This window comes from Fusarium pseudograminearum, chromosome 1 (genome assembly GCF_000303195.2).
Source record: "Fusarium pseudograminearum CS3096 chromosome 1, whole genome shotgun sequence".
Classification (NCBI taxonomy): Eukaryota; Fungi; Ascomycota; class Sordariomycetes; order Hypocreales; family Nectriaceae; genus Fusarium; species Fusarium pseudograminearum.
The window spans coordinates 199493-217215 of NC_031951.1; the positions used below are offsets into that span (position 1 = coordinate 199493).

At 47.0% G+C, this 17723-nt stretch overlaps 5 protein-coding genes across 5 annotated transcripts, besides 1 other annotated feature; 1 reads left to right on the top strand and 4 right to left on the bottom strand.

Annotated features, from left to right (window-relative positions):
- Nucleotides 1–135: a repeat region.
- Nucleotides 136–1517: 1382 nt separating this feature from the next.
- TOX3 lies at nt 1518–1975 on the bottom strand (the record flags this gene model as incomplete). Its single annotated transcript, XM_009263765.1, has 2 exons — nt 1518–1744; nt 1801–1975. 2 exons carry the CDS (start codon nt 1973–1975, stop codon nt 1518–1520), a joined length of 402 nt encoding a protein of 133 aa, XP_009262040.1.
- A 1308-nt stretch (nt 1976–3283) lies between these two features.
- Nucleotides 3284–3661, bottom strand: TOX2 (the record flags this gene model as incomplete). Its single annotated transcript, XM_009263764.1, has 1 exon — nt 3284–3661. One exon carries the CDS (start codon nt 3659–3661, stop codon nt 3284–3286), a length of 378 nt encoding a protein of 125 aa, XP_009262039.1.
- A 763-nt stretch (nt 3662–4424) lies between these two features.
- Nucleotides 4425–4880, top strand: TOX1 (the record flags this gene model as incomplete). The annotated part of the gene is made up of 2 exons (XM_009263763.1): nt 4425–4596; nt 4648–4880. The coding sequence occupies 2 exons, from the start codon at nt 4425–4427 to the stop codon at nt 4878–4880; spliced, it is 405 nt and encodes a 134-aa protein (XP_009262038.1).
- A 1202-nt stretch (nt 4881–6082) lies between these two features.
- FPSE_10645 (uncharacterized protein) lies at nt 6083–6453 on the bottom strand (the record flags this gene model as incomplete). Its single annotated transcript, XM_009263762.1, has 2 exons — nt 6083–6234; nt 6285–6453. 2 exons carry the CDS (start codon nt 6451–6453, stop codon nt 6083–6085), a joined length of 321 nt encoding a protein of 106 aa, XP_009262037.1.
- Nucleotides 6454–7492: 1039 nt separating this feature from the next.
- Nucleotides 7493–16901, bottom strand: FPSE_10644 (uncharacterized protein; the record flags this gene model as incomplete). The annotated part of the gene is made up of 3 exons (XM_009263761.1): nt 7493–8781; nt 8834–16549; nt 16598–16901. The coding sequence occupies 3 exons, from the start codon at nt 16899–16901 to the stop codon at nt 7493–7495; spliced, it is 9309 nt and encodes a 3102-aa protein (XP_009262036.1).
- Nucleotides 16902–17723: the final 822 nt, after the last annotated feature.

Consider the following 17723-nt stretch of genomic DNA (forward strand, 5'->3'; position numbering starts at 1 on the left):
ATTATAAGAATCTTATTATTTAAATAATAAAGAAAATTAAGAATTTTAATTTATTTACTTATTTAATCTATTTACTTATTAACTATATTATTACCTTTTTTAAAAGAATTCTTTAAATATTTAAATAATTATAAAGAGGTTAATAAACTATTAAATTTCTTTTAGCTAATAGTATTTTTTTATAATAGGGATATACTATTAGTAGTACTTTTTCCTTAAGAGTAGCTAAAAAGGATAGTTAGTTAATTACTTTTCTAGAGGGCAGCTTATACTTGCATTTTAAATATAACTGAGTTTATATTTATAACTAGAAAATGTAAATAAATTTAGATACTGAAAAAAATAAAAGACTCTTTATAAACCATAGGCTACAGTTTCCAGATGCAGCCACGCCTGATGTAGGCGAGGCAACAGTAGAAGCTGGTCCAAACTCAAACGTAGCAGTCGCCTCTTGATTAGTACTGTCCTCCGGTTTCTTAGTAATTGGGCCACTTTCCTACTCACTTGTAAGCAATTGTCACTCCAGATTCCTTCCCAACCCACCTTTGTAGTCTTTAAAACATCGGCAGCAGCTTCACAGTTTCGGAACTCCCAGATGTCGGACGTAATCGCGATACTTCTCTCGCAAGAATTGAGCCAATCAATCTTACACACTGAGGCAAGGGAAACGATGGACTCTTGGCACCGACAGCTGGTGATATCTGTTGGGTTCGAAAAAGCGGAGAAGCAGGACGCGACCGACTGGCTCGATTGAGCGCAGCTCTCTACGATAGTCTTACATGTGTCTTGGTCCATCGTTTTGGTTGCTTCGAGAGCAGATGGAGTTGTGATATCGTCCGGAAGATAGGGGCCGCATGCATCTTGCCAACTAGCAATCATGTCATCCACCGAACTATCAAGCGAGTTCCCCAGGCTGCATTGCCTGAACTCAGATTTGCACCTAAATACTCTTCAGCATTCTTACGCTATCGACGATGATATATACACTTACGCCACGTAAGCATCCAGAAGCTCCTGCGTGCAGAAGCACTTTATGGTTTCCTGCTTGCTGAGATTGCTGCATTTTAAAGCGATTGAATTGGCCTTGTTGTAATTTGGAAATTCTGTTATCTTTACGTAGTCCGTCGATCATGACTGAGAAACCGGAAGGTATACTGTCAATGGCTGGGATTCTGTGTGACAGTGAACTCTTTACTATCGCTTGGAACATCCTCCATGATCCTACGTTTGATGGCAGTGTGCTAGAGATGGGAAGAAAACGACCAGAAGTAATGGATAAGAATTTGGGTGCGAGAAAGGATGCTGAATCCGACAATTGGGTTGTAAGATCAGTTCAAGGTGCTGATATGGGGACCACGGAATGCCTTTTGAGACTATAAATATGGTTCAGGATGCTTCTCTCTGGTGTGTACTCTTCTTTGTATTTAATGGGGACAAACGGCCTTTTTGACCTCAATTCTATAAGAGTGGTAATATACTCAAGAGATACATTTGGTTCCCTAAATACATGAAAGGATCTAACAATGGCAATTCCCCTCACAGCATGGGTCGCTAACATAGTTGACTGTCAGCTGCCCATCGTCCACATTGTTTCCTTCCTGTGTCGGAACACTGCCGCAAAGTGAACACCCGTGGTCGATGATCTGCTGGATGTGACCAAATGCGTCTCTCGCTAACCCAGATGCACCACTCTGGTAGAAAGCACAGATACTGCCCTGGTTGCCTTGGGTACAAGCAATCTGAGCTACATTATCATGTATTAGCATTATCGCATGGCTGAGTTGATGAGGAAGGTCTTACCTCCGGTGTCAAAGTGTCTGTCGCCTTGACCATCGGCAACGAGGATGCCGATCTGGTCCTGGATATCTCCAATGCTAGAGCCGAAGGTGAGGTCACAGAAGCCGCTGCCACGACAGTTAATGCCTAAACCTGCGACGGTGGAGGTGAAGATAAGAATTGATGTTGAGAAGTGCATATTGGGATTTGTTTAAATTGATGGATGCAATTGATAGAAAGGTAAGGTGTGCTGAGATGAAGGACAGACACAAATCTGCAACAAGGCAACTGGCAGATACTTATACCTATCTGTCGAAGACTTATGGACAGCTTATGCCTTGAGTCTGTCTCTATTATTGTAATGAACAGGCTGACATACTTCCAGAGCTTAGAACTCCTCAGTCGAACCACATTGCACAAGGAGATACGTAATCGATATCCAACTATTCCTAGAGACGAGCAGAATTTTCATAAGGATGTGAAGATCTCCAACCAAGTCAGCCTTACTATGAACTACTTGACACCGTAAAGGGCAGGTGATACAACGTTAACAGACATGACTGGAGCCTTGCCGCTGATCTTCACACCGAATGACGGTGCCGAGTCTGAGTATGTGAGACGCTCTCTAGTCACCGATATTTCCTTGGAAAAGATCTCATCAAGGTCCTTTTCGTATATGCCGGCTATGACTTTGGACACGAAATGCCCCTTTGGGTGGCTTCAGCTGAGTACGATATGCGTCCTGGCTCGGCATGACGTCGATTTAGGGCCAGGCTACCGTGATCGACAATGATTATGCGAGGAGCTGAAGCTATCAATAGTCTTGGCATAGGATGAAGTTATTGACAACTGCAAGTTGCTGTATGGTATATGCACAGTCGGGTTGGATGACGACATTTTGTCTCAAGCACTGTCTCCACATGTAAGCGGCGTACGGGTCTGGGGCAAGGGACGGCCGCCTACTAAAACTTCAATCCTCTACCTGATTGGCCCCTTTAAAACGTCCTGGTAAGCATAGCTAGATACAGTGTACTACTATTGAATCTTGATACCTATTCGGGTATCCCTTTATCAGATCCACCTACCTAGTAGGATCAAATGTATCTACATAAAGACCAAAGCCGTTGATCATCGGAGTGAACTTGGTGTGTGAAGGACAACTTGAAGTTGTACAGGTGGGTCAGCTTTCGGCTCTGATGAGCCGTGTAGGGCTACCGATTCATCTACGCCTTGATAAGCAAAATACAGTTAGACTGGACAAATAAGATATTCTGAGATATTTAATGAATGATTGCTTCAGAGGCATATGCCATCAAGTGACAAAAAGGGACACAGAATACAAAGATACGGGACTAAAAGTGATTTATAATAAAGAATGTTTCCTTATCCTAGCCTTCCAAGGCTTATGATAGTGCCAAATTTGTTCCAAATCTTGCCATGACTGCCCCTCCTTGTCTTTACTGTCAAGTAACATCGATTGTACTACATCATAAACCAAGGCACAGACTTAACATGCTCCCTGGCAACTAGGGTCGCTGACAAAGTTGACTGTCAACTGCCCATCATCGACGTTGTTGCCATCCTGCATGGGGACAGACCCACACTTCTTACAGCCGTGGTCAAGAAGGGCCTGTAGGGCCCAGGACACATCATCAGCAGTACCGGTTGCGCTACTCTGAAAGAAAGCGCAAGTGTCACCAGTACAAGCGACTTGCTGGCCTGTCTCATAGTGGCGGTCTCGTGGTTGAATGTTGTCGACAATTGCTTTCAGATTGATGAGGTTGCCGGCGCCACCAGAGCATAGTCCTGAGCCGCGACAGTTGATTCCGAGAGCGGATGTCATGGTGACAAGAGCGGAAAGGGTAGTAAGAGTAGAGTAATGCATATTGGGAGATTTGCAAATAGGATAGAAGCGTGAGCTTGTAGTGGTAAAGGTAAGGCAAGAGCGAAGATTTGCAAGTGTTTATTGACTGAGATAAAGTTCCAGATATCTGATGATTTATAACATCTCGAGTCACAGTAGCACGACGAACTACGATGAAGGTATAATCAAGTCTGCCTACCTAGAGACTGGATACAGCCACTCTCTTGGCAGCTGGCCTGGCGTACCTGCTTACCCACCACACTGCCGATCAACATAACTCCACTTTGTGAGCCTTAGTATATGATCGATTGAGAGACATAGCAGTCATAGGCCTATCAAGGATACTAGATCGACATTGCAGGAGGAATCATCCTTGATTTGGGCACAACGTCAACTTACGAGCCCCTCGTCTTGGCAGGTCCCCGATGCCTTGATACACCGAAATTGATCGTCATGGTAATTGTACAATATCTCATCATTGCCAATTCAAGAAAGGAACTTTAGTTGAGGTCAGCCGACGGAACGAATACTTGTCTTTGCGGTCATGAAGACGTTAACATCTGGGATGGAACTACTGTTAACGCCAGCCTTGTGGACAAAAGGCCGAAATGGGTGTCAACATTCACTCGGGCGGCTTTTCTCTACAGCTCCGTGAATTACTTAAGAAGCACCTTGTCCCCTCCGTTCATAATTACTAAATCTTTTCATCGTCCCTACACAAGCACTTCTTTACCCAACCTTATCACACTCTACACCTTTTCAAAGCACCGAGCAATACATAGTGATGTATACTCTCCTCACTCTCACCACCCTTCTTTCCGCTGCCTCAGCACTCGGCATAAATTGCCGAGGATCAGGCTGGTGCAACATCAACAGCGCCAGCTTGGACAATGTCCTCACTAAAGCGAAACAACTACAAGCCCGCGGACAAGGAGATCACCACTGGGGAGAGGGCGGTACGTTACCATATGAGGTAATCTGAAAATAACATGACTGACAAAACACAGTTCAAATTGCCTGCTCCGGCGGCCAATGGGGATCCATCTGCGCCTTCTTCCAAAGCGGCGCTAGCGGCAACACGGATCGGGCTGTCGAATTGATTCAGGGCATTCTCGACCACGGTTGCACTCAGTGTGGTAGTATTCCCACTGAAGAAGGCAATAACGTTGATAACGGACAGCTTACTGTCAACTATGTTGAAAACCCTTGCTGCGATGGCGACTGTTACTGCCCTATCTAAGATTACTAAGCAGTCGGAGGCAAAGCCTTTTGCTTCCTCTAGATGAGATAGTGCAGCTTCTTGAATCTAAATATAATGCTTAACAGACGTTTTGAGTCTTATAAAGATACCTAAATGAGATAGAAAACCTAATCTGATGCTGAATAATTGTTTTTTAGAAACTACGTTTTTATAAGGTTATTTAGAATTGTAGCATCCACTGGATAATGCACTCTAGGACTTTGTTTCTCAGTTAATAGGAGTAATAGCCTACTATTGAACCTCCTATTTTGCCAGCTGTCCAGTGCTAGTAGAATGTAGTTGCGAGCTTTCTTTAAGGTGCAAGTTATGTCCCTGTCTTAACTCCTCCAATTTTCCTAGGGCCCTTACGATAGGTGCTAAATCCCAGAGAATCTTTCACCCTAAACAAAACGTGTCGAGTTGTCGTCTCCGTCAACGCTCTCTAGTAAACACCAATGTTCCGTGTCAAAAAAGGCGGGCGTCAGAATGCTACCGTTCTATCGAAGTTCTTTTTCTAGAACAAGCACAGAAACAGTGTTGGTGTATGATTGGCTCTTGTTGATGGTGATAGTTTGCTTGCTGCCGATAGAGAGTTCAGAATGTGGTTGCACCTCGATGGAGGTAACAAATGTGTTCCATTCTGGCCAGGATTTGAGGCCTATCAGAAACGTCCAGACTTTGGCTGGGGATGCTGAGATAATGATGGATTCTTGTATTTCGGGCATATTAAATTGAGAGTGATTGTCGGAGGCCACTGTTTCACATTATTGCTTCGCGTTGATGCTTTTTAGTGTTTATCTCTGGAACCATTGCGTTGCAATTATCGCCCGAGTCCGATGACAGACACGGCGCGACGCGTCTTGTCAACATGCAATGACGTAGGCTATTCCATGCGGAGGGATTGTTGACCCGCGGCTAATGCAAGCTTATCGCTGCGTCATCAAATGTTTCAGCTCCGGCATAAGCTCAGGATGAATGCTTCAAGTACGAGATAATCTTGAGGTCGAAAGATGGCAAATAGGTAGATGGTTCGTTGATTCAAAATGGTTACTCCGTTAATTCATAAATAAGGGGATAATCGCTGGCCCATAATCGTGTCTCCTGCCATCCATTCCTCATGTTGCGCATGCCAACCCTTCTGCTTTGCCACATTCCTACCCCAGCCCACCCATGCTATTCTTGTCGCGTCAATCGGTCGCCGTCTAAGGGACGGGTTCGTAGCCTCCGCTCCTCATGTGAGCCTGGCGGTTGGAGAACAGGTAGTAAACGAGCATGCCGACAATGGGGAAGAGGAAGACGACGAGACACCAGAGGATCTTGTGGGAAACGGGACGGTTGGACTGGAGGACCTCGACTGCGACGTAGTTAGCGGATGATTGACCATAGACGAAGATACAGACATACTCCAGACGAGGATGTCGAGCACCAAAACAATGAATCCGATGATTCCACCGCCGGTACCGTAGTGCCAGGGCTTAGCAGAGGTCGCGCTGATATCATCAGCGATGGGAGCAGCAAAGGCGAGCGTCGCAAGCCAGAGCTGGAGGAAAGAGATGACGGCGTTGTTAAACATGTTGACAGACGGTGTTGATGAATGGTCGAGTCTGGCGGAGAAGAAGAGCGAGAGATGGAGAAAGGAAAATGCAGCCTTTTTGTCAGTCACTGGGTCTGGACACTCAAAACAGGCTCCGAGGCACATGATACAGGACACTACGTCATTGATTCGTCTTATCACTGTCACTGCCCGCTTTCAGACAAGGGTGGGGCCTACCCTAGATGTTGTTGTTTGCGAATTGTGTATCTGCAGACATCAATTTGCGACGTCCCAAGGTCATATCATTAATAATCTTAAATACGAATCTGTTTGCTATATCTATCTTGTATCGATTCTATTGCTACAGACCATGTTCCCGTTTACCTCCGATTCTAGAGGTACATATGAAAAGACAACAGCATCTAACCCAAGTTGCAGATTTCCCTCTCAGCGACAAGCAGGAAAGGGACAACAGAATCAAGGCTTGGAAGAGTGAGAAAACAAAAGAGTACAAGTTCATTGTGCCAGATGAGAAACAACCGGCAGTCAACGGGGAATTCCCTGGTCCCAAGGGCAAACCCATCACCATCGCACAACTCAATGCTAGCCTCCGGATGTCATGGTCCCAGAAGTTGACTGAGGGCAACATGCAACACAAGGAAGTGCAGAACACTATACTGGGGCAGTGATGGCTCTTATATAAAGAAGAGTCAGATTCTGGGATGTATTAAGCAGATCGGGCATGATCTGGAGATCTGGAGATCGAGTCGAACGGAGAGGAGGTTGATATTGAGCCAAACATGGAAGGAGTGGCTGCAGTGCTTGACCAAGCTTTACTGGAATTACACAATGAAGAGGAACGTGTTTGGGTAGACATGGGCGAATTCAAGAAAGAAGAGAAAGAGGAGGAGGAAACTGAAGAGGAGGATAGTAAACAGTAAAGTATTAATGGGATGGGAGTTGTGAGGGTAACCCTCGGTCTAGTTGTTCTGCGGTATCCATATCCATGTTATATACATCTTCACCGGGATCAATGAACTTCTATTGAATAGCGGTAAAGTGGGAAACATGTCCAAGATCAACTCTCGGCCCAATCCTCCATGTGCAGCCGAACCCCTTCCAATATCTTCCCCATGTGCGACTTTCTGATTGACTGACATTCCTGTCGTATCTTGGTGAATAGAATCTTCAAGAATGGAACTGGACTCTTGGAGAGCCCCGATCTGTTGATGCAGGTGCTCGTTGGCATCGCCGGTGAAATCCACCCATCAGGCCCAAAGCCGACTGCTCCATCAGCAGCCTTCCACGCAAGTCCAAGAAAATCACACAGGTGAATGTAATCAGAGTAATTTGAGAGATACAGCTGCCCAGAAAAGACGTCGAGTGGTATGATGAGACTTTGAGGAATGTCGATATGATTCTGCGTCTGGGGAACGTTGTAAAGGTTGAGATGGTCCAGCGACTGGAAGCCGCGATTGACCCACGGCATATACAGCCGAAGGGAGACGTGTTGGGACTTTTCGATATCAGGTAGAAGAGTTTGGGCTTCGTACGGGCTAATGATGAGAAGACGCTCGTTGAGGATCTCGTTTTTGCTCGTCAATACCCATTGCACGGAGCGTTGGAATTCGTCCGAGTAGTCTTCTGAGTCAAGTGATTCCTCGACGACCTTGGAAAAGTCCTTTGTCGCCCATACGTTATCTTGGAACTCTCGCACATCAAAAGTCTTTGCCGCCGAGGTGAGATGCAGAGTGGAAAAAGCAGGCTGGAACGCTTCGGTGGGTCTTGTGAAAACACCACTCTGGACAAACTTGCGGACGTCTGGATGTAAACTGTGTCTTGCCGCCTGCGCTGGGGGTGGCCTCTCCACTTGGCTTTCTTGTTCTGCTTCGGGCGACAGTTCTCGCTCTTGTTCCTCTTGTAGTGAAGATGTGCGCAGCTCCGATAGGCCGAATTGCTGGCAGAGTTCATACATCATGGCGCCATAGCGAGACCCGAAGCGGTCGAGTGAAGAAATATCAGGGTGGCTTTGCTGTGGATTATAACGCCGATCCAGTGACAATGCCTCTTCCTCTTTGAAGCTTTGAGCAGACGCCAATCTACTTCGATGATTGTCACTAGTATTCAATTCATCCCATAAGTGTCGTTGGTGATCGAAGCGTACGCCTTGGGTGAGCCATAATAAAACCTCCCGCCGTAAGCTTTGGCAGGTCTCGCTGATGGCCCAACAAAGAACATCTGACACTGTTAGGCTGCAGGGCGTTGTTTGCACCCGACCCGTCAGGCTAATTATCTTTTGTTCAATCTCTCTCGGAATGCAAAACTCCACACTCTGCCCTTTTCCGAGCTTCCGCATCCTCATGCACGCTGCAAGGCACGTCAGTAACAATGCTTACCACTACGGAACGGGGAACCATACCTTGCACCAATCTATCCTTCGTCAAGTTTGCACCTAGTGTTACTGCCGCTCGATAAGAGGTAGGTAGTCTCAGGTCTGTGCCTCTTGTATGGGCCTCGTCAAGAAACACAAGACACTGATCCAACTGATCCGCAAAGGGCGAGCGTTGAAGTTCCTCGATTTTACCGGACCGATTGAGCACCATGATGTTGTCAGAGTCGTCGAAAAATACGACAGCGCGCGTGTGGTCATCGCCATCGTAGCACTTGAGCCATTCTTTACAGAATTCGAGATTAGTGAGATCGACAATCTGGGCACCAACATCAAGGATAACGCGGATATTCGAGCTCATCTTGGTGGCCATGGTAAGTAGATAACGGCTGTTTAGTGCTGTTCCCGTCATGTCCACAGACATCACCGTAATGGTGTTCTCCGGCCTCAGAAGGTTATTTAGCACCAAAGCGTTAGTGTGCTTCTGTTCAGGAAGATCAAGCTGCTTCATATCCAGAGGGAGAACATAGCGAGAGTCATTGGTGCCACTGAATCCTGTGGTTACGTTAGACTTCTTCTTGCCCAAATCCCAGCCTGAAGCGGATAATTTAAACGGAAACTCTTTACACTCCTTTGCAAAGACCATTTGAGAAAGAAAGTAGTCGATAGCTGCTTTGGAGAACCGAATGTAGGGAAAGACCTCTAACGTGCACTGCGTGTAGTCTTTGAGGTTGACCCCCTGAAGGTGCCTGAATGCGTGCGGCATTGTAGTAGTCTTGACCCAGTCCTGATATTCCTGATCCGCATCGTCCGACCGCACAAGGAGGTTGAATATCGTGAAGAGAGCCTCGTCATCAAGCCCACCATAGTAGTAGCTTAGACAAGTGAGGACGATCACCACGTCAGGGTGGCTGAATTCTGACCGGGGTGTCGGATTGTCCTTGGCTCGGAATGGCACCGCAAGCTTCGTTCCTGTTTTCCTACTTGGATCTAGGCCATAGTTGACTCTCCAACGTTTCTGGACAAATGCAAAGGCGAGTACACCTGATGCAAAGAGCCCTCGAAGAAGAAGCAAATGACTCTCAGTGCTCTCGTGCCAGAAGGAACTGTTCTTTACAGTATCGGCCTCAACATCCGGCAAGTCTAACTGGGTAATGTACCGGAAAACTGCGTCCCTGATGGCAGGAGGCTGATGTGATATTGGAAATCCATCCATACCGGTCTCGCATATGAAAGTTGCTACGCGCTCAAAGATTGTCGCTTCAACACCGCGGCCAAGAATTCGGACTCTGGGAACCCGGCCAGGATGCTGATCAGTGATGTCAAGGGACTGCAAGAACTCTCCCTTAGCTTCCGTACAGAAACGAAAGACGAGGCCTAAAACTTCTTGAATGACTCTCCATCGATCTGGGCTGTGATCAATCGGTCTCTGCTGGCCAACTGTGTAGACTAGCTCGAACTTGACGCTCAAGTTCTCATCAATCTCGTCCACCACGTCTATTGAGTATTCGTCAAAGAATCGACGGATCTCCATCATCTTATGGGCGACTCCGCTCTTCTGCTCGGAATGGCACTCCAGCTCCATCAGCTGAAATGATAACAGATGTTCAGGCTGAACGAGGAGAATACCACCCTCTTGCATACAGCTGGTAGCAAGCTTGTGGATAGTCAGTGCTTGAGATTCGTTCAGCCGAATGTCTCTGGAAAATGGCAATTGATAGACTGGTCGATCAAGCATGCCTGCCAACTTTGAAACGAGCATCTGTTGCATCTGTTTCGATTGCGGCTTTGCCACGATAACACGGACAAGACGTGAGCCATTGCCCTGGGCGGAAACGACAATAGGAACAATGACAGAAGACTTGCCCTCCCCCATGTTTAACTGCAGTGAAATGTTCTCACCGTCTGGAGGCTGCATCATTTGTCGAGCAATTTGTTGTTGCACTTGTCGAATCATGATCTCGCTTTCGCACTCAAGAAGCAACCATTCGGGGTACTCATGGACACTCCACCCTTGATGGCCAGAGTTCTCAAGCTCGCGAATGAGGTCAGCTTCATCCTTCGAGAACAATACCAAGCGCTTCGCTTGTTGGAGAGCAGTGATCGCAAGTCCGTATTGCGCGATGGCGTTCTGCCAAGATTTGGGGAGTTTCGACCATTGCGATGTTTTGAGCTGCTCCAGAAAAAACGCTGTGCAGACACGGGGTCTACAACGGATGTCTTGAAAGGCTTGTTGGATGGCTACCGGCACACCTTGTTGGATCTCATTGACTGCTTCCAATAGCGCCTCATAGATCGACTTGACATTCGTCTCACATTGCACCAGATGCTCTTGGAACACGATCAGTAGTTCTGATGCATGATCTTGGGCCAGTCCCCAACTCATGTGATCCTTTAAACTGGCCAGGCTCTTTCGTAGCTCCCCCATGTAGCGTCGTTCAAATACTAGCTTGGCCTTGTCGTCCAGGAAATCAAGTAGAGGATTGAGCTTTGTGATGGCTCCAGAGCTTATCGGTCTTCCTTTAAGGAGGTCCTTGATCAAGGAAGTTTGAGTTAGCGTTGTTGGTCCTTGGTTATGATGAAAGAGGTCATCGACTGAGATAGACCCCAATGGCTGTTTTGTCGGCTGAATGGATGGCTGTATGAAATAGCCATTAGTCACGTCTCGTTTCACTGGTAACTCTTTAATTTTCTCGATCAACCTCGCTAGATATCCACGAAATTCACGATTGTCGTACCAATTCCGCCACACCCCAACAACTGATCTCATTGCTTCTCGTGTGTTGATGTAAGAGGTGACATTTGTATCCGACGGTGCGCGGGGATTTTCACAAGGCCACTGAAGAGAGAGCTCCGACTTGAACAATTCGACTGCATGATTTGTCTTGTTTCTGTATTCTTGACTTCGGCGGTTCATAAGTTGGTGATCCTTCTCATATAGCCGTCGTATCAGGTGCGATGCGGGTGTTTCGTCGAATGAGATGGCAGCAGAACGGGCGTCATCGTCTAGTCTCGCTTTGCTGACTTCATATCCTTTGACCAACTCATACAAGTTCTGAGAGGGTAGAGGAACAGCAGAGACAGACGAAGATAAAGCAATTGAGAGAAGTGCCTGTGTGACCTGCTGATCGTACTCGGAAGAGTACGTCATTGTCGCTATCCAAAACATTATCTTGGATTTACTGATCCATGATTGACTGCATCGAAATGCCTGATGTATCTGGCACCAGTACGCCGACAAGAAGGTCGAAGGGCTGCTGAGCCACTTTGAGTCATATAGCAGATCATCCTCTAGTGGAAGTACTTCCAGAGATGTGATAGTCTCGTGACTCAAAAGCGTGTATAGATGATCGGAGAGTCCAGAAGCGACAGGCTCAAGCAAACTGGCATCACCTCTGTGCGCTCGGATAGCCATTTCCGCGGCACGGGCTGCCCGATCCGAAGACCCATTATCTCTTGACTGGTAGATGACATCGTACTGAATAGAGAAGTCCTCTGCACCATATCCAGACACACACTGGCGAGCCTTCCTAAGGATAGCTCGTTCTACCAATTCGATCGTATTTTGACTGAGTTCGTCTGCTTTGTCTGTATCAGGGTACAGAAAGCCAATCTCGGCAGATCGGTCGATAATCCCCTTCGTAATGGTATAAAATCTGTCATCTTGAGCAAGAAACCCTAGATCGGAAGACCAAGAAACCTGTTGCATAACCCTCTCGTGCTCAGGGTAGAAAGCCCGTACCGGAGAGAGATGAGCGATTGATTGCAACCTATCATGCTCTGTTGGAGACAGTGGACCGGGAGCTCGGACAGATGCTGAGCCCAAGAGACGAATGGCTTCCTCCGTTCCTGTCCTCCCTAGGAATGGATCTGGAAGACAGAAGGACGTAAGAGCATGGATGTAGGCAAGAAAGAGTTTGCTCTCAAGCTTCGTGTCTGCTGCAAGACGTTGAAGTAGTTCATCGATCCGATAATTTTGTATACGCCGAGCGGTTCCATAGGCTACAGCAGCAGTGACGTGACCTTTGAGCCTCTGGATATGTACAGGTCCTTCTGGAACAATCAACATCCTGACGGGTACATCTAGGTCATTGCGTAAAATGATCTTGCTTGTAAATCCTACCAACGTCCCCAACGACTGGTCCGGATCGATGTGCATACCACGAAACTGCCGGGATCGGATGATTGACTCTCCAGCCTTGATGAAAAAGTCGAGCTGCAATCGGGGTACATGGATTTCCAAAGAACCGACAAATTGGTCATACAGCATGTAGATATAAAGCGAGCCTTCGAGTGGCGATAATACTGCTGCCAAATAGCGTGCCATTTCGCTGCACGGGGCAAGGAGACATATGCTTGAGCCTTGTCTCAATGTCCAGACTTCCTTTGAACGGGAAAGGAACCAACTACTTGGGTTCTGAGTCCATGGATCTTTGAGCAGGCGGAATTCCACAGTGCCCGTGTTGACATGATACCAATGGGAATACTCGTCGACAAATGAATGTGGCAATAGCTCTCTCAATGTCCGTGGCGGGATCAAATCCAGATGGGACCCAACGGCCTCCAGCCTAATTAGCAGGTCCTGGTCCTGCATTCCAAAATGAACAGTGTGACCTTGAAACTGCTGCTTAGTACAGAAACGCATACCTAGTATATTGCTAGGCATTACTTCCAAGATAAGACCACCGAACAGTCTTTTGTAGCTGTCGTGTCTTTCGTACTCTCTCGGAAGGCGTGCCAGGGGTGAACCGTTGACTAGCAACTCCCCTGCAAGAATATCAATATGCACACACAGTCCTTCACGGGTAGTTGTCTGCAACCAATGGCATGTTTTCTCAACGAGCGCCCAAGTGGAGGCAGGGACAAATGCTGGCCAGCATCGCTTCACAGCAGTGTTGAAGCACGAATTGGCAAGGTCTCTTTGTGCAACCAGCACATCCCGAGCGCGGTGCATGGTGTGTCTCCATCTGTCAAATAGGGCATTTTGGAGAGGATCGTCGGCAGGAACCTGTACAGGGGCGTTGTTGTGGATAATGATTGAGCATTCAAGCAAGATGGATGCTTGATTCGAGTCTGCTAGGACTTGGGCCAAAAAGAAATCATCCACATTGAATGAGTCGACACACACGAGCGCAATATTCAGCACTACTCCCAACAAGCCTCTTCGATGGGCCTCGTCGGTAGCTGTCTCCGCTCTTTTAAGCACGATATCTAACCATCGGTAGGCGACATCACGGCATTTATCGATAAGTTCAATGAAGGGGTTGACCAGATCGCTGGGAACTTGAGATAAGACCCGGGATGCCAAGGAAGTCAAGGACAACAGGGCAGTATAGGACTCCCAGTTCTCTCGGATTCGCGAGACGCCTTTGGTCAGATTCTCGAGCATCACCCGTCCAAACTCATGATCGCTAATCCTTGTGTGTGTACACCTTGTGACCGCTGAAGACCTAGGGCCGGCTTGCAGACTCATTTGAAGCAGAAAAATGGCCGTCTCCATCTTATTCAAGTCGATCCTCGGCATGGCAAGCTGGCTCAAGATGCTCTGCCATTGAATGTTATATCCATAGGGCAGTTCAGCCAATGCCTTGTACTCAGACAGGGACATGTATTCTGGACAATCAAACTGACTTGCGATTACCTCATTAGGATATTCTCCTTCCGGGTGAAGCCAGGTGCGCTTGAGAAAGCGTTTTAGCTTAATAGCACGCCCTGGAAGACTAAAGGTACAGAGGTCTGAAATCCCTTCTGTTGGGAGGAACATCCCAAGGAACCAGCCTCGCGATCCATCAAAGTACTGGTAGCGAAGCCCATTATTGACACAAACATCGGATTCAACACAGCTATGCACATACAGGGTTCGCCGATGAGTAACCATGTGTGGCTTTGTCTCAGACAATAGATGGATGCGGTAGCCCCTACCCGTTTGAAAGAACTCACGGAGAGGTGAGTAGTCGCGTAGCGGATAGGATGACTGTGGATTGTAGGTCCCGTCTTGCTCGCTTAGTAGCACATCGTTGATGAGATAAAGAGTACCATCTCGCCATTCCGAGAAGACGGCAGGGACAGAAAGCTCAAAAACAGTCGATTGAGCGTCCAAGTTGTGTTGAGGCAACGGCCACTCGTGTACATCGATCTGGAGATTTTGCGCCCTGTTCAGATACCAGCAACGTAGACAGCCGGGAGAATGGTTCCAGACTGATGTACCATACGCCTCTCGGGTAAATCCGTCACACTCTGTCCTGTCATGATATTTTTCCATCAACATGCTATGCTCTTCCTTGAGTCGTCGATATTCCATCTTCTTCGCCTCCCTTTGGGAATTTGCCTGAGCTTCAATCCTGGCTTTCAGTTGCTGATGCTCTAGAGAGGCAGAGAAATATTCTGTCGAGAATGAACGTAAGCGGCCGTAAGATGTGAATATGGATGGCCTTCCTTGTTCTTGGGCAACACATTGGCGATTCAGAAAGTATTTCTCCAAAACATCAAGTCTCTTCGCTTCAGCACCAGATGTTAGTAATAGCGCCTGCCATATTTCGATGGGGACCTCGGACTCGTAAAGCGCAAGAGAGTGGATTGCATGAATAGCTGCCTTATCCATCGCCACCCATAATTCGCCAATGGTGAGAAGCATCCTCGATGCCCCTTCAGGACGATCAGAGTACTGGCGACTAGCCACATGGTGGTATGACTGGATCAGCTCTTTCAGTTTCTTGCATGCATCGTCCTCTCCAATATGATGCTTTAACCATAATTCAAGATTAGCTGCTACCCATGATTCTAGCATAGCCAATCTGAAGGGTAGATATCCTTCCCCTGTTTCAATTGTGGGAAGGCAGTTATCATCGAGTAACTGCACATATGCAACTGGGCTGAAGTTTACAGGCCTGATTGTCTCCTCTCTTTCCGATATAGAGGTGATAAACGTGTCTGTTTCCGGGAGAGAGAGCTGAATGCTATCATCCAGTTTGAACTTCTTAATGGTTTCGAGAGCCAGAGGCCTTTCATTTTCCATGCGTATATAGTCCCATCGATGAGCCAGAACCTGCGACGTTTCCGATACTATGCGACGGACGTGTGTCAACCATTGATCGTCAGGTGGATGGTCAAGCTTGCATAGTCTGCGGCAGATCTTAGCCGACATCGTATAAAGTTCATCACTTCCGGCATCATGCTTTGTAGCGACAGCGAGCACTTCCGCCAGCAAGAAGACCATGAACTCTTTATAAATATCTCGACCTCTGGATGAAAGTCGAACCATGGTTAGCTGCAGACCAACTCGGATGAGCAACCAGAGTGGCGATCGTCTCCATGGGAGTTTACTGTTGCTCCACATGACTTCTTCATGGGTCTTTTTGCTGATACCCATGGCGCTAACTTGTTTGCCTACGCTCTGAACTATAGCGGGCAATAGGTCAACGACAATTCGTGGATGTACCGTCTCCCTGTCTTCGACATGCTCTTGGTTGGCCTTCTTGACTTTGTGTTTTGTCTCCTTGACAGTTTGGTGGCTCATTTTTGCCAAGGTTGTGGCAAGTGCGTACTCAAAGTCTACATCTACAAGATCTCTGTAGAGTATCTCGGTTGCATTGGCTGGAAAACGGCGAACCAGACGGCCTCGAGTTTCCATAACATCTTTGTTGGATGGAGATAGTTCGAATGTCTCGAACGTAACAGAGGCAACAGTCCGATACACGAAAATCCCGCTATTCTGAGCCGGTACGTGAAACAATGCAGCGGGGGCGACTATTCGACGTGTCAGTAGTTGAGTGAGTTGATGTTGAGAGATCTCACCATGAGGAGAAAGCTGCTGCAAGACATTTGGTACACTGCCCGCACTCAAGAACCCATGGATATTCTTGGATTCCTGCAAGCGTCCGATCATGATTGAACAAGCTTTGATCGCAGTACCAGCCTCGGGATCAATTTTGGCGATGAAGCTTTCCAAAGACTGGTGAACAAAGCCGATGAGAAGCTTGTCATCCTTGGAGCAATTGTCATTTCCATCTGGAAGTTTGGCAGGTAAAAAGAGGTGATGATAAAGATATTCCACGTCCTTATTGGTCAGGTTTTCGGAATTTACAGTTTTACAAGGCATTTTGAAAGAACAAGAGATGTCTGGAAAGTGTTTGCTTTTAGAAGTGGGAGTCGACGTGCTGGTTTAGCGTGGCTTGGTTTTTGTTAATCTTGAGATTGATGACAGTCATATCGAGGAGGGGAAATATTATATGGGGTGACTATGAGCCTTTATTTTTCGCTACATAACCAAAGTACCGTGCATTGAGAATCCCAGTCACTGTTGGTGGTGGGCCTCCCGCATATATCGTGATATCTTGGCAAATTGGTCGAGGGGGGTAAGCCGACCAAGGCAAGGCACTGGATCTTGCCGTGTCAATTACTTCTAGATCATCTAGCCTTGATAACAAAGGAGAGTAACGCCGTCATTAATTTGCTTATGCCGCTTGTAAATCATCGGATAGTCAAGTTACCTTACCCAGACTCCGCTGTCGCTGGCTTACTCCCCTCGACCAATTTGCCAAGGTATTGCAGTAGATGTCATAAAGATAGCAAGCGCTACTTCACCTTGACCAGATATCTAGGCATCATGAAAAGGTTTTCACGAGGTGTAGCCAAAACATTCACTTCATACATTAGCGATAGGTGTTTCACTCTATAGTACCAAAGCTTCACTTATATCTCATATCATTGTGATACGAATTCGCTCAAGACAAGGGACAAAAGATAATTACCTGGTTGACCTCCATTTCAATCCAATTCAAGGAAGCAAAGTATCCACTTATCTGTCGGGACTTCTACTATCGATACGAGAAGGGGGCTTAGAACTTGACGAGTTGTTTATCAACAGATGGGCGGGCACAGGATGGTATTTTTTCTACAGCCGCTGTTCCGACGAATGTTC